This window comes from Marmota monax, unplaced genomic scaffold (assembly GCF_021218885.2).
Source record: "Marmota monax isolate L192 unplaced genomic scaffold, Marmota_monax_Labrador192_F-V1.1 WCK01_AAM20220418_F8-fsc00013, whole genome shotgun sequence".
NCBI classification, from domain to species: domain Eukaryota; kingdom Metazoa; phylum Chordata; class Mammalia; order Rodentia; family Sciuridae; genus Marmota; species Marmota monax.
The window spans coordinates 24,415,051-24,431,399 of record NW_026692202.1 but is presented as its reverse complement, the minus strand read 5'-3'; the positions used below and the strand labels follow the sequence as shown (position 1 = coordinate 24,431,399).

Genomic DNA, 16,349 nt, shown 5'->3' with positions numbered 1-16,349 from the left:
AAGAGAGATAGTGAAGGAACTCAAAAATATCCACTTAAGAGAAATTCCTCAAGGTAAAAAGTGAGAATGTATCTAAAACATATATAGTAAGTGTAGGAATATAAGATTTATAAAATCTATGTCATGGCTTATGTTCTTACATCTTTCAGTATGCATCAGGTTTATTTCTGAGCACACTCAGAAATGAGCATGCCAGCTTCTTCTAGAGAAGAGTATTGAGAATCTTGTTCTTTTGCTTTTTTGGTGTGGTGCTGGGGATTAAACCCAGGGCCTTGTGTATGCAAGGCAAGCACTCCATAAACTGACCTTGTGAATATACTTTGTACACAACCAGAGATAGGAAAATGTCATTTATATGTCATTATAAATGTCATTTATATGACATTCTGCTATCATATATAAATTTTTAAAAATTAATAAAAAAGAAAATTTCTGGTGCAGTGGGTAGAACCAGAAAAGTCAAAAATTGTGCTCCATTTGTATATAATGAATCAAAGAACTTTCTGCTGTCATATATAACTGATTAGAATAAGTAAATAAATAAATTTTTTAAAAAGTATTGAAACTGGCATGCTCATTATTGGGCCTTTGTTATTAATATTTTGTCCTGTATAATTTTTTTGAAAAATAAACTGCAAAATTTGGGGATAATCTAGGTTATTTTGTGAGATCTAGTTTGCAGTATGTGCTATGAGTACTCAGAAATTGCCAGGCCCTATGAAGTCCCCTAAGCAGGCAGCAGCTCTTAAACCAAAGTCCACATACTATAGAAGCAGAATGGAGGAAAGTAATTTTCAAAGGTTTTACTTGAAGGACAATGAGGAACTTCATCACAGTTGCTTCTTTAGAAGCTAAATAAAAGGACAAAATATGAATGAAAGTTGGAGCCACAGTTTAGGACAGGAGTTACTTTTACTTTGATATTATAGGGTTTGAAAAAATAATCATGTCAAATCTGTATGACCTCAGGCATGTGCCCTGTTTTTCCTTTATCTCATTAGTAATGAGAATATTTACTAAGAACCCTCCCTTATCTAAAGGATAAGTATGACAGTCTTTTGCCCAAAACTTGTCCTACAGAATAAGGTAACAATTTTGATTGAAAATCATCTCCCATTCAAATCCCTTTAAACAAGGTCTTCATGGCCAAGCGTATGTTTCACTGGAACAAAGGCTATGAGTTCTCCTCTTTCCTTCCACAGGACAAGGAGGAGGACTTTAAAACAGTGATTTTGGAGGGAGTGGAGATGGCCAAGCATCAGGTGAGGGTGGCTGTTTGATGCTTGTGATATGGCAGCAAGAGCTGCCACATCTGGACCAAACAGTGAAACATAAACCCAGGTCTGGATTTCAACAAGTGTAAGAGAGGTAAACAGGAAGGAAGTCTTTCTCTATGGGTAGACTGATGAATTCAAAGGAGAAATCATTTGTATGGAAACAACAACAAATGATTTCTCCTTTGAATTCATCAGTATGGAAATAAGTTTGTTTGGAAACAAGTTTGATTTAATATTGAGGACAAGATAAAGTCCTTTGAATAAAAACAGCAGAAACGTTGATAAAAGTGTGTTCTTGGTAAAGAGCTAAATAAAAAAATTTATCTCAGAAAGGCATATCTTTATAGAAATATAAGTGAAAGGTTGTACCATCATTCACTTACATTTGGAAATTAGTTACATAAAAGGTACAAGCATGGTATTCATTTTCCTTCAAGATAATTTCATCTCTCTATACCCCTTGATTACCACTGAATTACAGTTTGATTTAATGGACTAGAGGTGGTGTGGTCAGCCAGTAGTTGAATAAGGATAGTCAGTGATGTGAAAATCAGTCTCATTAAAGCCAATATCATAGTTAAAAGAAAATACAAAAACATCTTTCATTCTCTTATCTAGATAAAAGGTTAAATAATTAAGTAAAATTTAAGGGATAGCTGGGTTTTGTTGTTGTATTTACTTTTTCAGCCACAGATGAAAAACTAAAAGGTCTTTTTTCTTATTTGCTTTTGGAGTCTTATGTTTTAAATGTTTTCCTTAAAATTTTACAAAAAGCAAACAGGGCTGGGATGTAGCTCAGTGGTAGAATAAACATTTAGCCTGCACAAGGCCCTGGGTTCATTTCCCAGCACCACCAAAACAAACAAATCTTGATATCACATATGATAAGCTAGATCTGCATCTGCTTTCTCTGCTAGGAAACTGATGATGTTAAAATATTAATTAGGTAAACAATGGAAGTTTCTCAGCAATATCTGATCTTAGAAAGGAAACTTCATTTGTGAATGAATATGACAAGCTGTACTTTTCTTTCCTAAGTCTCAATGATTTTTTCCTTTTTTATATCTATTTCATTATTTTATTTTCGTTACAATTTTGTCCAAATCTAAACATCTTCCGTTCATTCATATCTTTTGATCTAGATAGACTGATGTCTATAGTTGTTAGTATTAATTAGTGTCTTGAATTAACTTAATAAAGAAATTACCGGTGTTTACCTTAGTTGAGTTTTCACATACATTCTCATTTGACTTCACATTTTATCAATGAGGAACCTTTATATATCTTGCCCAGGTATGTAACAGTAAAGTAAATGTCACAGCCAGGGCACTAACCCAGTTCCTTTGACTCAAGGTCCAGCTTTCCTTCCCTCCCCAGAAAATGATAGCAGTGTCTCCCCTGAAGGATCCCTTCCTTCCTTGGTACTGCAATATTGACAGTAATTATTCACTTATATACCCTGCTATTATCTTCTAGCAAGTTTAGGTTACTTAGTTAAAAGGAAATTAATTGATTTACTAATGGTGAAATACATAAAGCTGTATATGTCCCTTTCTTAATTCTCTTTTATAATCATTTTGTGATCTAGTCCTTGGTTATGTTAGTGAGAATCCAAAAACCTAGGAGCTTTTTTGAGTATATGCTAAAGCATACCATCAGCTTTTATATTTGTCTAGAATCATTTCTATTAAATAAACTTAGCTATGCATTCTACTGGAAAATATAACTACAAGAGGGGTGTTAGATGGCACTAAAAGGGCCTCAAAAGCAAGGGTTTTAAACTTTGCTGTTTAGGTCCTTTTAATTTTTCTAACATATAGTCTAATAACAACTTCAATTTTGTTTTCTGCAGAAAAATCCAGAGGAAGATAACTCAGGGAGAACATTGGGTTGGGAGCCAGGGCACTTGCTGCTCACCATCTGCACGGTGCGCAGTATGGAACAGCTGCTGCCATTCTTCAATGTCCTCAGCCAAGTCTTCAACAGCAAAGTCACAAGTCGGTGTGGAGGACACTCAGGGAGCCCCATCCTCTACTCAAACACCTTCCCTACTAAGGACATGAAACTGGAAAACCACAAACCATTTTCCAGCAAAGCCAGGCAAAAAATAGAAGAGATGGTAGAAAAGGATTTTCTCGAAGGAGTGATAAAAACTTGAGCACCACCAGTGGTTCCATTTAGTTTAAATGTAAATGTAATTATTTAAAACAAACAGACACATTGCTCTGAGTTGTATAGTTTCTTTTTTCTTTTTCTTTTCTTTTTTTTTTTTTTGTAACAAAACACACTTCAGGTTGTATTTAATTTAAAAATTTGTAAATAAGAGCTAATGTCTGGATGTGACCTGAATCAAGTTTAAATATTGTTGGCTCATATTGATTATGGTGCCTATGAGAGATCTATATATACATATATAGTCCATTGTTTTATTGTCCTCAGTTGTCTTAAATCTGCAAAATACACACTGCACATTTTTTTTTCTATTGGTTTCAGGCTCGGTTTAATTTAGATTGGGGACTTTTTCCTTTCTGTTATGAATCATGTTCTTGTATTGGAATGGTGTCATTTTGCCATCAGAGGCTTAGTAACATACTAGATTCAGTTCTCTTCACATACCTTCACTAAGAGCATGAAGAATAACTGAAGGTTGGACCCTATAGCCTCAGAAAGACAGCACAGGCCCCACCACCTCTCATTTCCTGATGGTGCTAAGCAGACAGGTAAGTCATCTCATATTTATTAAGATCTCCCATGAAAAAGTTGGTTGTGTCAAATCTTTTCCACGCTCCCATTTGTATCAAGGATGGTTGCATCTTGGTTGGGTAACAGTGATGCCAAAAACATCACAAGAAGGTGGTAATAAAATTTAATCTTTGAGCAACCTGCATGAATTATTCCTGGCATACACTGCAAAATTATGATTAAATTATATTTATGCCCTAACATTTTTACATTAGTGAGAATGAAATTAGAGGTAAGCTTCTTTAACAAGTTATAAAGTGTGTGTATTTCTCAAGAATTTTTCTGGTAGTGTTTTAGAAAAAACAAATCTAGAAACAACCAATAAGGTACATTATAAATGTCTGGATACTGCCATTACTGACAGTTTTGTCAAAACTTTTAAAAAATCCATTTTCTCAGAATATAAAAATGATCTTCAGAAACCTGGTTGAGGTCTTTCTCCAATTCCTCCAGCCAGATCAAACACTGCCAAGCTCACTTCATGCGCGAGGCTATCAGCACTTTCCTGCAAATTACATAAAGGGAAATGAGAAAGACATGGCATCTGCTATATTTTAGTTGCATTCTAGGGGAGGGTACTTCCTGATTTTGTTTCACTAGCATATTCAAATGAAAACTTCTTTTTTCATCTTTCAGTAACAAATTCCAAGGCACTTAGATAAATGGAAAGCAAGTCAAAGTCTTCTATATAAGGTAAGTTTTCAGTTAATCAATTCAGGTTATAAAATTAGTTATTCCAAAACTTAATAAACTCAATAAAACCTAGTCCCTTTAACAGGTAAGAAGGCCATAGTTGGCCTAAGAGAAATAACTCTTGCAACTCAGCTACCCTCTCCTTCACCCATAAAGACTATTCTCACTGTATTCCAAGCTGGCCTATGCTTCTGTTTAAAAAATAATAATACAGGTCTTATATAAGTTAACTGGAAATGCCTCTGAGACCCTCTTCAACCAGTATACTTTGCGTGGTTATGCAGACACTTTTATCAAGGGCTTGAGGTGACAGACAATATGGTATATGTGAAGAAGGCAAATTATGTAATTCCAGACCTCAGGACTTGACCCCATCTAGAAATAGCAGAGGCAAAGAGTAAGGCTGTTATTTAAAGCAAACAGTTAAAAAGCAAGTTAAGAACTCATGATGATTAGTACCAATTGGTTTAGAAATAGGCTACAAAGCTGGCAGTTTAAAAATCACAGGATTATGTTTTTAAGAGAACAAAAGGATAATCTAAACTGGGCACATGTCTGTAATCCCAGCTACTTTCGAGGCTGAGGCAGGATGATGGCAAGTTTGAGACCAGCCTAAGTTAGACCCTGTCTAAAAAAATACAGGTTGGGGATGTAGCTCAGTGGTAGAAGATGCCTGGACTCAATCCCCAGTTTAAAAAAAAAAAAAAAAAAAAAAAAAGGATCATTTACTTCTCAGTGTATAAACCAAGGGTTTATTACTTATTCCTGTTCCCATTAGAAATATGACACTTTCAAGAAGTCTACAATAAATTGAAAGAAAAATATCAGGGGAACTAGACCAACGGGCTCTAAATCTATTCAACTGTGTCACTACTACTCATGATAATTTTATACTCTTAATGATTCTAAAAGGCTCTATAAACAAATCTCAAAGACATAACAATTACCATAGTGAGATTCTAAATACTATTGGTTTTCTCTCTTCTCATATTGTTTCTCCCCTTCCCTCTATGTTATTAGGCTCTCATTCAAATTTTTTCAATAGAATTATATCCCAGCTTACTTGTGAATCTGCTTCTGCATACACTCGGATGACATCTTCTGTACCAGAGGGCCGGACAAACGCTCTAGAGAGCCTGTACTTCTTTACCAGGTCATTAATTGCCTCCTGTAGTCCAGGCGGTGTAACTGCTTGTCTTTCAGCATCTGTGGTGCTAATAACTTTCCTGTCAGCAACCTAAGCACAAGCATTTCATACTCCTTATATTATACTCCCTTTCAGAAGTATAGCCCATTCAACGTAATTCCCACCAGAAGATTATACCTCGTTCATTTTAATAACAATATTTCAGTTTATTGTACCACAAATTACATCACTGAAATAATGAAGTAAACAGAAGATGAAATTGCATTAAAATTTTATTTCTCCAAGGTCAGAATTATTTATTTCAACATTTGTACAACTTCTCTCTTCAAGAATTACCTTTGGACTCAAAGCTACCACTAAAATAATGGCCAGTAAATACTGTATGACTTAATTCTACATCATACCTTGGATCCCAGTGTAATCATTGATCAAATGATTTAAGAGGGCTATGAAATATGCCAAATACAAATTGAGTAATCAGGAGCCATTTGTGTGAACTCTGGCCTTAGTATCTTTCTTTCAATAATTTTAATAGAAAATGTATAGTCTGATATAAATCTATATACTAATCTAATAGGAATTTATCTGAAATGACTTTTAAAATTTCTGAGCCCATAGATTCTATTTCTCGGCATCTACTTTCAAGAAGTATTTGTGAACCAAAAATAATGCAGAGGAAATATTTTCACTTGAAGCAACAAGCTATAAAAATAATATGGGGGATATTCAGAATGTATAGAGTCATAACAGAAATCTGTTGAAATTAGGTACACAGTTTATGATTTTGTTTTCTCTCCATTTAACTTTTCCATATTAAAAAAAAAGCGATACATAGGTACACATAATATTCTTTAAAATAAAGTTTAAAACCAAATACTTATCAGTGTTATTCTATAATTTTTAAAGATGTGAGAAAGATATTATAAGGCCTTATTTTCTAAGTAATGTGTATAGGCCAGAATATAATACATTGAAATTTTTATATAGCAAGATTTAGAATAACTTAGTTAATATTCAGAAAAATCATCTCTCTCAGACCTTAACTTTGAGTTGTCTATTCGGAAGGTCAGTATAGAGAGCATCCCACTGTTCTATAGTCAGGTTCTTTAAAGCCAGGATTGCCTCAATCACCAGCATGTCAGCAATAGCATCACCAGCTGCCTGCAAGATTGGGAAACAAAACAGAAGAAACCACTCTCAACACAAGCAAAACTTGCAGGTGAATGTTCACCATCTTAGAAAATCAGGCATAGTGTCCAGTGCTCGTTGTCCTCATGCTGATTATTATCTAGAGTGTGGATAAAGATATCCATGAAAGATAAGGTATACAAAGAATACTGAAACTAACTCATAAGAAATTTGCCTTTTGTCTTCTCACCTATAAAATTAGAAGGATAACTTAGGGTTTCAGCCTGACTCAAATTTTCCTTTTGAGCCTTTTTGAGCTGTACAATGGAAAGCATCATGGTAAAATGGACAAAATGAACTCTGGTGTAAGATACAACTGAAACTTTTAAAGAAACAAGCTTTTGTTTCTTCATTTTTAAAATGGAAATTATAATAACCACTTTTCCCTGATTACTGCAAGGATTATACAAGACACTCAAATGTTAGTTCCATCACTAATGAACTTCCCTGTCTCAATTATTGCTCCTCCATAGCCATGCTCCACTCTAATATCAACTATATAAGCAATATAAATGTCCCCTGTCAAAGAATTATTTTGTTGGTTTAAAAATTAGTAACGTATACGCATACTGTTGCTGAATTCAACAAGTCAGAGGGAAGCATATAAAAAAATCTCTGTCACTCCATTTCACTGTAACTCTCAACTGTATATGCCATCACCAGCCCAGGCTGCCTTCACTTAAATTTTTAATGTTACACATTGTCCTTTCCATCTTCCAAATAACGTTAAGGTAACCAAAATCCCACGATTAATTCTGACCTGGTTAAACAAGTCAATGATATTTCTAAGAATCTTAGCAGCTTTTCCTTTCTTATCTTCTAATTCTCTTGCAAGTTGGTTTATCTTGTCTTCAACAGCTTTACTAAACAGCGCCTACAAGACAAGCATATTATATCACAAAACACCATCCAGGCCACAGTCAGAAGTAATATCATGTTAGATAACTGACTGCACTGTAAGTGAATCTGGAGAAACTAAGGGGGAAAATAATGCCAGCCTTATGTTAATTAATTCAAGATCAAAACCTAAAGTGTATTAATAGGAGAAAAGTTTGTGCATGATAAAACTGGTTATCAGGCTGGGAATGTGGCTCAGTGGTAGAGCCTTGCCTGATGTGTGAAGCCTTGGTTCAATCTCTGGCAATGTTTAAAAAAAAAAAAAAAAAGTGGGGGCATATCATAAAATTTAAACAGCTATTTAAGAAGATGATACTCCCTTAACAAAAGATAAATACTTAAGAGTTGATTCTGTTTTCCCCTGTATCAGTGAAAGCAATGTGGGTTACTTAAGCCTGCCTATATCCTTTAAAGGATAACTAGCTAAGCAACATGAGAAAAAAGGCTCATTTATCACAGTATGGCAGATTGTGTCACAGATTATCAATAATAAACATGTTCAAGATTTCTGTTATTTTGAAATGTCTACCCAATCTTTTGTAGCCCTCAAGAAGCCCAGTACTGAGGAGGAGTAACACACTAAACTAGTTGATGAGATACATATTTGTTGGTAAAATAAGATATAGGCTGATTGCCTGTTTTGTAAATAGTTTTTATAGGAACTCAGTCATACCCATTAATTTATACTATAGAAGCAGACCTAAGCAGTTCCCACAGAGACCTTATGGCTTACAATGCTGAAACTATTTTCTACCTACCCTTAACCATTTACCAACCTCTGCATTAGATCAGTGAAGTTATATCTTAATTGCATTTTGTAGGAACATATTATTCTCATTCTTTTCCTTATACTTATGGCCTCCAGAAGGCAACTTTGAATTAATGAGGAAAATGACTGCACCTAGATTCAAATGTTCTGTTCACCACCTCAAATTCATTTAGGCTTTAAAAAAAAATCCTGTGCCTCAGGAATCTAAAACCCACTTTAAAAGGTGGATTTTATGGTATGTGAATTTTGTCAAAATTTTTCAAAATATTCTTTCTGCTAAGCCATAAAAACAGTCAGGCATGATGACACATGCCTATGATCCTAGCAATGAGGCAGGAGACTTGCAAGTTTAAGGCTACCCTGGGCTATTTAGTGAGACCCTATCTCAAAAACTAAAGTGCTGGGGGTATAGCTCAGAGGTAGGACACCCCTGTGTTCAAAATCCCCAGTATCCCCCACAAAAAGCCATTAAAAAACTAAACTCGGGGCTGAGGCTATAGCTCAGTGGTAGAGCACTTGCCTTGCACGTGTGAGGCACTGGGTTTGAGCCTCAGCACCATATAAAAATAAAGATATTGTATCCATTAACAACCAAAAATATATTTTAAAAAATACTAAACTCAATTCCTCAAATTATAACTCTCAATTCACCACAGCTACTGAACTTTTTCCTCCTGAAAGGAAAATGTAAAGATAATCTGCTTATAAGAAAATAAAGTAGTGCATATTATTAAAAGAACAAATTAGTGTATCTCTCCACAAAAGATCATTATAATCTAAAAGAGAATAGTTTCGCAACACCTGAAAATATACACAAACCAAATAATCTTATGACCTCCATCTAGTCATTTCAACAAAGTAAATATTAGTTATTACTACCCAGATAAAACTTTGCCATTATAAAGAAAAGTACAGCTAAGGCCAGATGTGATCTTTGAGAACTTACTGTTCCATGCCCATTTGCTTCAAAATAAACTCCAATGTCAAACTCTTGAGCCTTGTGGTGCAAATGTTTTACACCGGTTTTAGTGCAGTAAACAGGTACCTGTAATACACACATGAAAGGAAACACAATAAACGTTTATTATATACCTACTATCTCAGGGATAAAACAGAGAACAAAATCTGGACCTTAGTCTAGTAAGGAAGATGATTAAGCACTAAAATACAAAACAGTGTCAGTATGGGGGAGTGAAGGCACTAGAAACTCATAGCAAAGTGACAAAGCTGAGGGTGTCCTAATAAGATAACAAAAGACTTCAAGTGGGGTCACTATGTGATCTAATTGCTTTATGAAACTGTTTAGGCTACAGTATGGAGAAAACGGCTTATAGCAGGGGTTTGTAAGCTTCTCCTGTAAAGGGCCAGATAGCAAATATTTTAAGCTTTGTAGTCATAATGTCTCTCACAACTATTTGATTCTGCCATTGTAGAGTAAAAGCAGCCAGGAACCATACAAATGTACAAGACTCTATACAAATAAAATTTTATTTACAAACAGTAGCAAAGTAGATTTGTTTCTCAGGCCAACTCCTGGCTTAAGGTTAAGAAACAGGATCAGTTAGGAGGTTTCCAGGATCAATCCCAGTAAGAAATCATAGTGATTGGACTAGCAACAATGGATAGGGATGTCATGAGTAGAGATTTAAGAATGGTAGAAGAACTGACCATAGCAAAACTACAAAAGAGACATCAAGATCCACATTTGTCTTAGTAGAGCTCAGGAACGGTAAGGCTAAAAATATTTAATCCAAAGAGAGTGGGTTTCTGATGTGTATTCAGTTTTATAACAGGTACCTTACCTTTAAGACGTTTTTAAGACATAAATTGACAATTAAAATATGATTGTGCACCACATGATGATGTTTTTGTCAACAGACTGCATCTACTACAGTTGTTCCATAAGATTATGTCACCCAGTGACATTGTAGCCATCTTAGTTTGCATCGAGTACACTCAACATATTTTGCCTAAATGACACATTGACAAATTTCTCAGAACATATCCCCATCCTTAAATAAATACTAACAATACCTAAATACTAAGAATCCTGAAAGGCAGGCAGCTGGGCTCCAGATCAAGTTTACTGTAACTGTATATTTAAATCAGATCATGAACTAGCAGTGTCCACTTTGCTTTTCGTATCCATTATATCTTTTAAAAAAATAAATTCACGTGAAAATTCATATTCCACTTAAAAGAATCTGACTAAAGCTGACAGCTGTTGGCCTGGGCACACTTCTAGTCCTTAACCACCTGCTGTGCACATTCACTTCAGCTATCCAGATCCTACCAGAATTTGAAATGGGTAACACAAAAGTTAGAAAAATATTACTCTAGCTAGTTATAAAAAGGGTAATGGCAACAGACTTCTAATTCTGTCCATGAACCCCCTACCTCTTAGAATATGTAGTGGGGTACAGAGGGTGCCATGAGGTAGATGTTGAGGAAATAATTAGAAACAAGATCAATCAACGCTATCTACAAAAGTATAAGTAAACAGTTTCATTAAGGCCTTTGATGCTCACATGTATAGGCAAGTTACTAAGGAGATTGCAAAGACAAAGTCTACCTTTTAATATAGCTAAGTAGATATTTTCAATTTTACAACATTCCATGTTCCCAACATAAAAAGTAACAAAGATTTTCTTCTTTTTTGGTCAGGTTCCTTTCAGTACAACTAGGCACTGTCCCTTAACATGTCCTCTAAGAGCCCAATTTTAGCAACAATCCCACTTAGTATATACAGAATTCCCTCACTTTGATATCTGATCAAAGTCCTCATTCCCCAAGAGATGTCTGATCATCTTGGCCTGCCTACATGAGGAATCTCATTTAGCCAGAACATCCCCCTTTTCCCATGTTTTCTCTCAGTAACTTTCCATCACTGACCACCACTAGCACTCCACACATATACCCTTCACCTTAGCTATAAAATCTCCACTTCTCTCCGTTGTATTTGGAGTTGACCTCAATTTCTCTTTTCCACTGCACAATTTCATCACAGCAATCTCTGAGCAGTCCCTCCGCAGAACTGAATAAAATCTGCTTTAATCATTTTAAGAAGTGTCGTGAATAATTTTTTCATTATTATTAGTCTTCAAATAGGAGTAACACCATTTGTCATGAAAAGGTCATCATAAATTTACCTAGTAATTAACCATTTGTGTTGGCCAACTGCCTTTATCCAAAGAGATAATAAAACTGCTTCTGAGAGGAAGGAGAAGCACTAGGGACTGAATTAGAACAAATTATATTCCATGCTTTAATAGTTATGTCAAAAAGAATTCTATTGTCATATATAACTAAAAAGAACCAATTAAAAACAAAACAACAACAACAACAAACTATTTCTATCTCTCTGACAAATAGTTACAAGTTGGAGCCAGAGATCTAAGTTAAACTATGAGATTGGGGGCAGAGGTGCTGTCTTCCTTAATAATTTTTTTTAATTATTATTTTGAGATGTCTCCAAGCCCTTAAGAAAAATATTACTGATTATTAAACTGGCTTATTTGGTTCTGAGATGAGGAGTAGAGAAAGTCTCTCCTCTCCCTTTTCCATCAGTAACAAATAAGTTTTTTGCTTGTTTTTGATTTCTGTTTACCCTTACATGGACAATAGCTCAACTTCATACACTACAATGTGTTCACTTTCATGAAGACATTATTTTCCTCACAGAAGTAGTTTACAGCATAATTAAGAAGCTACCAGAAAATGAAAATGGTTCAATACCTTCATAACTTCTTCAAGATAGCGTGTTGAACTTCCATTTGCATATGCAGTTTGTACAACCCCAACATTCAAATTTTCTCCAATCTAGATAAAAACAATAATTTGAGATCAAAAGCGTAGTTTACAAAAACAAACAAAGTGAGAATTCTAAAGGATAACAAAATTATCTGCCATTTCTGCTGAATCAATAAATGACTTACTGAAATTTTACATGTATACCAGGAAAAAAACCTCAAATATTTTTCAGCATTACTTAAAAGGAACCATCTTTAAATAAGTTTGTGGTCTCCTAATCTCTATCTCTTTAAATTTTTAATAAAATTATGTATTAAGTTCTTAAATATACTTTTCCAGATTATATCTTAAACTTAGTGAAAGAGATTTCCAAAAAGTGGGGGATCTCACACATTACTAAGCTTATAATCATAATAAATAAATCTCAGATGATATTTTCTGTTAGAATTTTGGGCTTTAAGGCTAACAGGTAGAATTCTCACTAATGTGTCAGTTATAAAGAAATGAAAACTTTATAACCTCATAAAACTTCAAATCATAAATCCTAGCTTATACCAGGAAGAAAAGAGAAACTTCAGGTTTCAAAACCAATGCCCCAATGTTGAAATGACTGTAATTACCACATCTTCTTTGTATTTTTTGGCCACATACATAAGGAACTTGCCATAAATTGTGCCTATGAGACATCCGAGTAAGTGATACAGAACTACCTCTGGTTTTATAGGGCAGCCCATTCCCTATCATACCTCCAACAGGAGCTCTTTAAGGAAGCTGCTAATTAATGTTGCTATCTTGTCTCCATCTATGAGATGAAAATGACCATCAGCATCACAGTAGTAATACACAATTCTGTCTGCATCTCCATCAAAGGAACAGCATCTTTCATTGAACTTTATTTCCATTCCTAGCACACAGAACGATTGAATATGCATTTCAGTCCAAGAAATGGGAATGAAACTCAAAATAAAAATAAGTTTGGGATTTTTGTCTTCACTAGTAACTAGGGAAACTTTTTTCAATAAAGCATGAGTGAAACTACCCTTATGCATTACAACATGTCTACTATAAATTTTCCAAAAGATGTTTAAAATTATCCTTATTAAAAATTTTTTTTTAAAATAGCATCCAGTTCATTGGCAGTTTTTACAGGTAAAATTCTTTCTAAGCATATTGAAAAAGGAACAAAATCTATTTATGGTTAACTTGCTATAATATTAAAATTCCATTTTGGCTAGACTGGTTTCTCATTTAACTTTTTTTGAAAGCTACAGGGATTTCTGAATATAATTTATCCAGTACTGTGCTGTCCTTTACATATTTAAAAAAAATCAGTAATAAATGAGGTATATGCTTTGACAGTTCTAATAGAAGTTTTTATCTTTTCATAACACCAATAACAACATACACTATTAAAGCAAAGAATTATCATCTGTGAGAGAAAACTGGCTCGTGAAATTTACATAGTTACTTAAAGTTTAGCAACTATCACATCAAATTTACTAGAAAATCTGGCTGTTCCTTAGCCTTGATAGCAGCACAGTAAGAAAGCCAGCATGAAGCAGCTCAGAAGTGAAAGGCTTTGTCATGAGTGTGATAAAAGGTTACCTACAGGACAAAATGTAGGCTTCAGGAAAGTGAGGGCTATGGTTTTATGAACACTAAGGGCCCAGTGCCTAGAGCAATGGAGAGTGAGGGCTCAATATTCAGTATGTGGATAAATGAGTGATACAGAATTAAAGCGTCAGTAAAGTCAAAATAAGCAATTCAGTGAAAAGGGGATCAAATGGGTTGACTAAATTGAAACTTCAAATGCTTAATAGAGTAAAGCAGAATAAATGAACAAGTGCCACAACTCTGTGAAGTGTGTAGAGTTCAAGACTGAATGTCCTATTTGAAGGGGTAACAACAGATTAATGACATGTGAATAGACATTTTGTGATTTTGGTAAAGAGTTGACAGCAATATTTAAAAGAAATCACTGAATTTTTACACAGTGGCACCTAATGCAATTTAATATGTGGGCAAACTTATCAGACCAAGCAAAACAATCTGCAAGCCATATTTGCGCACTGTAGGATAATAATTTAGGATCTATAATGAAGATAAATCTAGAACATCTCTACACTATAACTACAATCTGAAGAACAGTCTTCCTCCTAACTTGCCCATTGTGGAAAACCCTAAGTCCAAGGACAATTACAGAAGCAGTGTTACCTTCCCTTTCTAAAGTGTATCTAATGCAGACAAAAGGAGAGACAATGCTACTTACTATTGCTACCTTTAGATCAGTGATTCTCAAAGTGTGGTCAAGAGACCAGCACTTTCATCAAATCCCAGAAACTTGACAGAAATGCAAATTTCTATCCTAAGCAAATCCTACCCTAAATCCAGCAAATCAGAAGCTCAGGAATGGGGCCCAGAAATCTTCAGGCTAACAAGAAGATTCTAATGTGTGCTGATATTTGAGAACCATTGCTCTAGAATAGCACTCTCTGGCTATGCTTTCCCTTTCCTCTTTCCTACAGGAAGGAGGACTCTGAGCATGGGTATGACTTACAGGCAAAAAGAGCAGACCATGTTTTGAATGGCAATGACAAGTAGGAAGAGTCATAAGTGTCCAAAAGTGGCAGAGCCAGGACCAGCTCCACAATTTTTGGGGGGCAGGGGTACCAATGATTAAACTGAGGGGCACTTTACCACTGAGCTACCTCCCCAGACCTTCTTATTTTTTATTTTGAGACAGGGTCGAGCTAAGTTGTTTAGAGTCACACTAACTTGCTGAGGCTGGCCTCGAACTTGTATTTCTCCTGCCTCAGCCTACTAGTTGAGATAACAGGCACGTATCATCAGCGCCCTACAGTTACAGAATTCTTAATACAAGTGGCCATCTTGGTTTGTAAATGAGACTGGTTCCAGTTCTCAAAATAGTTTTTATAGACCTATTACTACGTACCCTGTGGAGGTTTCTGATGACTTTTTACAAAGTCAGCCCCACATAAATGATTGAGCTTCCCTTTGGTCCCATCATTAAAGAGTTGAACTGACAGTCCCTGTGAGAAGTAGTGTTCCATTTCTTTCAGTTTCAAAGCCCCTATGCCATTTGCACAGTCAACCTTAAGTGATCTATATTCATCCCCACTGCAGGAAGCCTGGAAAGTAAAAAGATGTGGAAGAAAATTTTCAAGTTACAAAATTAAAAGTGAAATATAAAGAAAGCATACATACATATATGATAAAACATCTTCCATTATTTCCGTTTACTTATCTATTTTAACCAGGTAAACTGAAGTAAAATACATTCAGATGAAAACTGAAAAGCCAAATAAAATTTAAAAACACCCTAGACACTGGAATAGGTTCACCAATTGAACAACTTGTAGAAATGAAGCTTTATTAGAATTTGCCTGAGTAAGGGTTCCCTAAAAACATTATAGCCTATATTACATAACAGTCATTCAAATGTGAGAATCTATATATACATATAGACAAAAGAACAGTAATAACAACTGTGTCATTTTTTTCACAGCATATATCATTAGCAGGCATATTTTGTTTTATTTTCTTAAACTGTCCATATCCTCTGCCACCCATCCTCACCCCAAAATAGAAATGTTATATTTTGCTTTGCTTTGGTTAAACTATGCCATTAACAGTATTTGTTGATCAAATGAATTATTCCCCTCAAATCTCTCCAAGTTTAACAAGCTTATATGCCTAGAAGAAAATGTTTCTCAACAGTACTACCTCCTTAATTTCTCAAGTACTAAGCCAAACAACAACACTCAACTTTATCTCCGTAAATACTTACGATAACTGTAAACAAGAACCCTACATTTTCTCCCTCAATGATCTCAAAATATACTATATGCCTTGCCAAGCAAATACC

The 16,349-nt window shown here is 34.9% G+C and overlaps 2 protein-coding genes across 9 annotated transcripts in view; one reads left to right on the top strand and one right to left on the bottom strand.

Annotated features, from left to right (window-relative positions):
* The window catches only part of Dop1a (DOP1 leucine zipper like protein A), a 108,497-nt gene extending 104,739 nt beyond the window's left edge, over positions 1 to 3,758 (top strand). For 3 of the 6 annotated variants that reach the window (XM_058575902.1, XM_058575903.1, XM_058575899.1), the window contains 2 exons: positions 1,203 to 1,262; positions 3,130 to 3,758. In XM_058575902.1, coding sequence (XP_058431885.1) covers positions 1,203 to 1,262; positions 3,130 to 3,435 — 366 coding nt within the window. In that variant the 3' untranslated portion in view covers positions 3,436 to 3,758. The remainder of the gene's footprint in view (positions 1 to 1,202; positions 1,263 to 3,129) is intronic. The other 3 variants (XM_058575905.1, XM_058575907.1, XM_058575904.1) reach the window with 1 other exon arrangement.
* Pgm3 (phosphoglucomutase 3) overlaps positions 1 to 16,349 on the bottom strand; it is a 35,339-nt gene that overhangs the window by 9,470 nt on the left and 9,520 nt on the right. For 2 of the 3 annotated variants that reach the window (XM_058575913.1, XM_046432075.2), the window contains 8 exons: positions 15,417 to 15,612; positions 13,210 to 13,367; positions 12,449 to 12,532; positions 9,660 to 9,758; positions 7,808 to 7,921; positions 6,898 to 7,020; positions 5,776 to 5,949; positions 4,443 to 4,524 (listed from right to left, as the gene is read on the bottom strand). In XM_058575913.1, coding sequence (XP_058431896.1) covers positions 4,443 to 4,524; positions 5,776 to 5,949; positions 6,898 to 7,020; positions 7,808 to 7,921; positions 9,660 to 9,758; positions 12,449 to 12,532; positions 13,210 to 13,367; positions 15,417 to 15,612 — 1,030 coding nt within the window. Of the gene's footprint in view, positions 1 to 4,127; positions 4,525 to 5,775; positions 5,950 to 6,897; positions 7,021 to 7,807; positions 7,922 to 9,659; positions 9,759 to 12,448; positions 12,533 to 13,209; positions 13,368 to 15,416; positions 15,613 to 16,349 lie in introns of those variants that run through there. The other variant, XM_046432101.2, reaches the window with a different exon arrangement.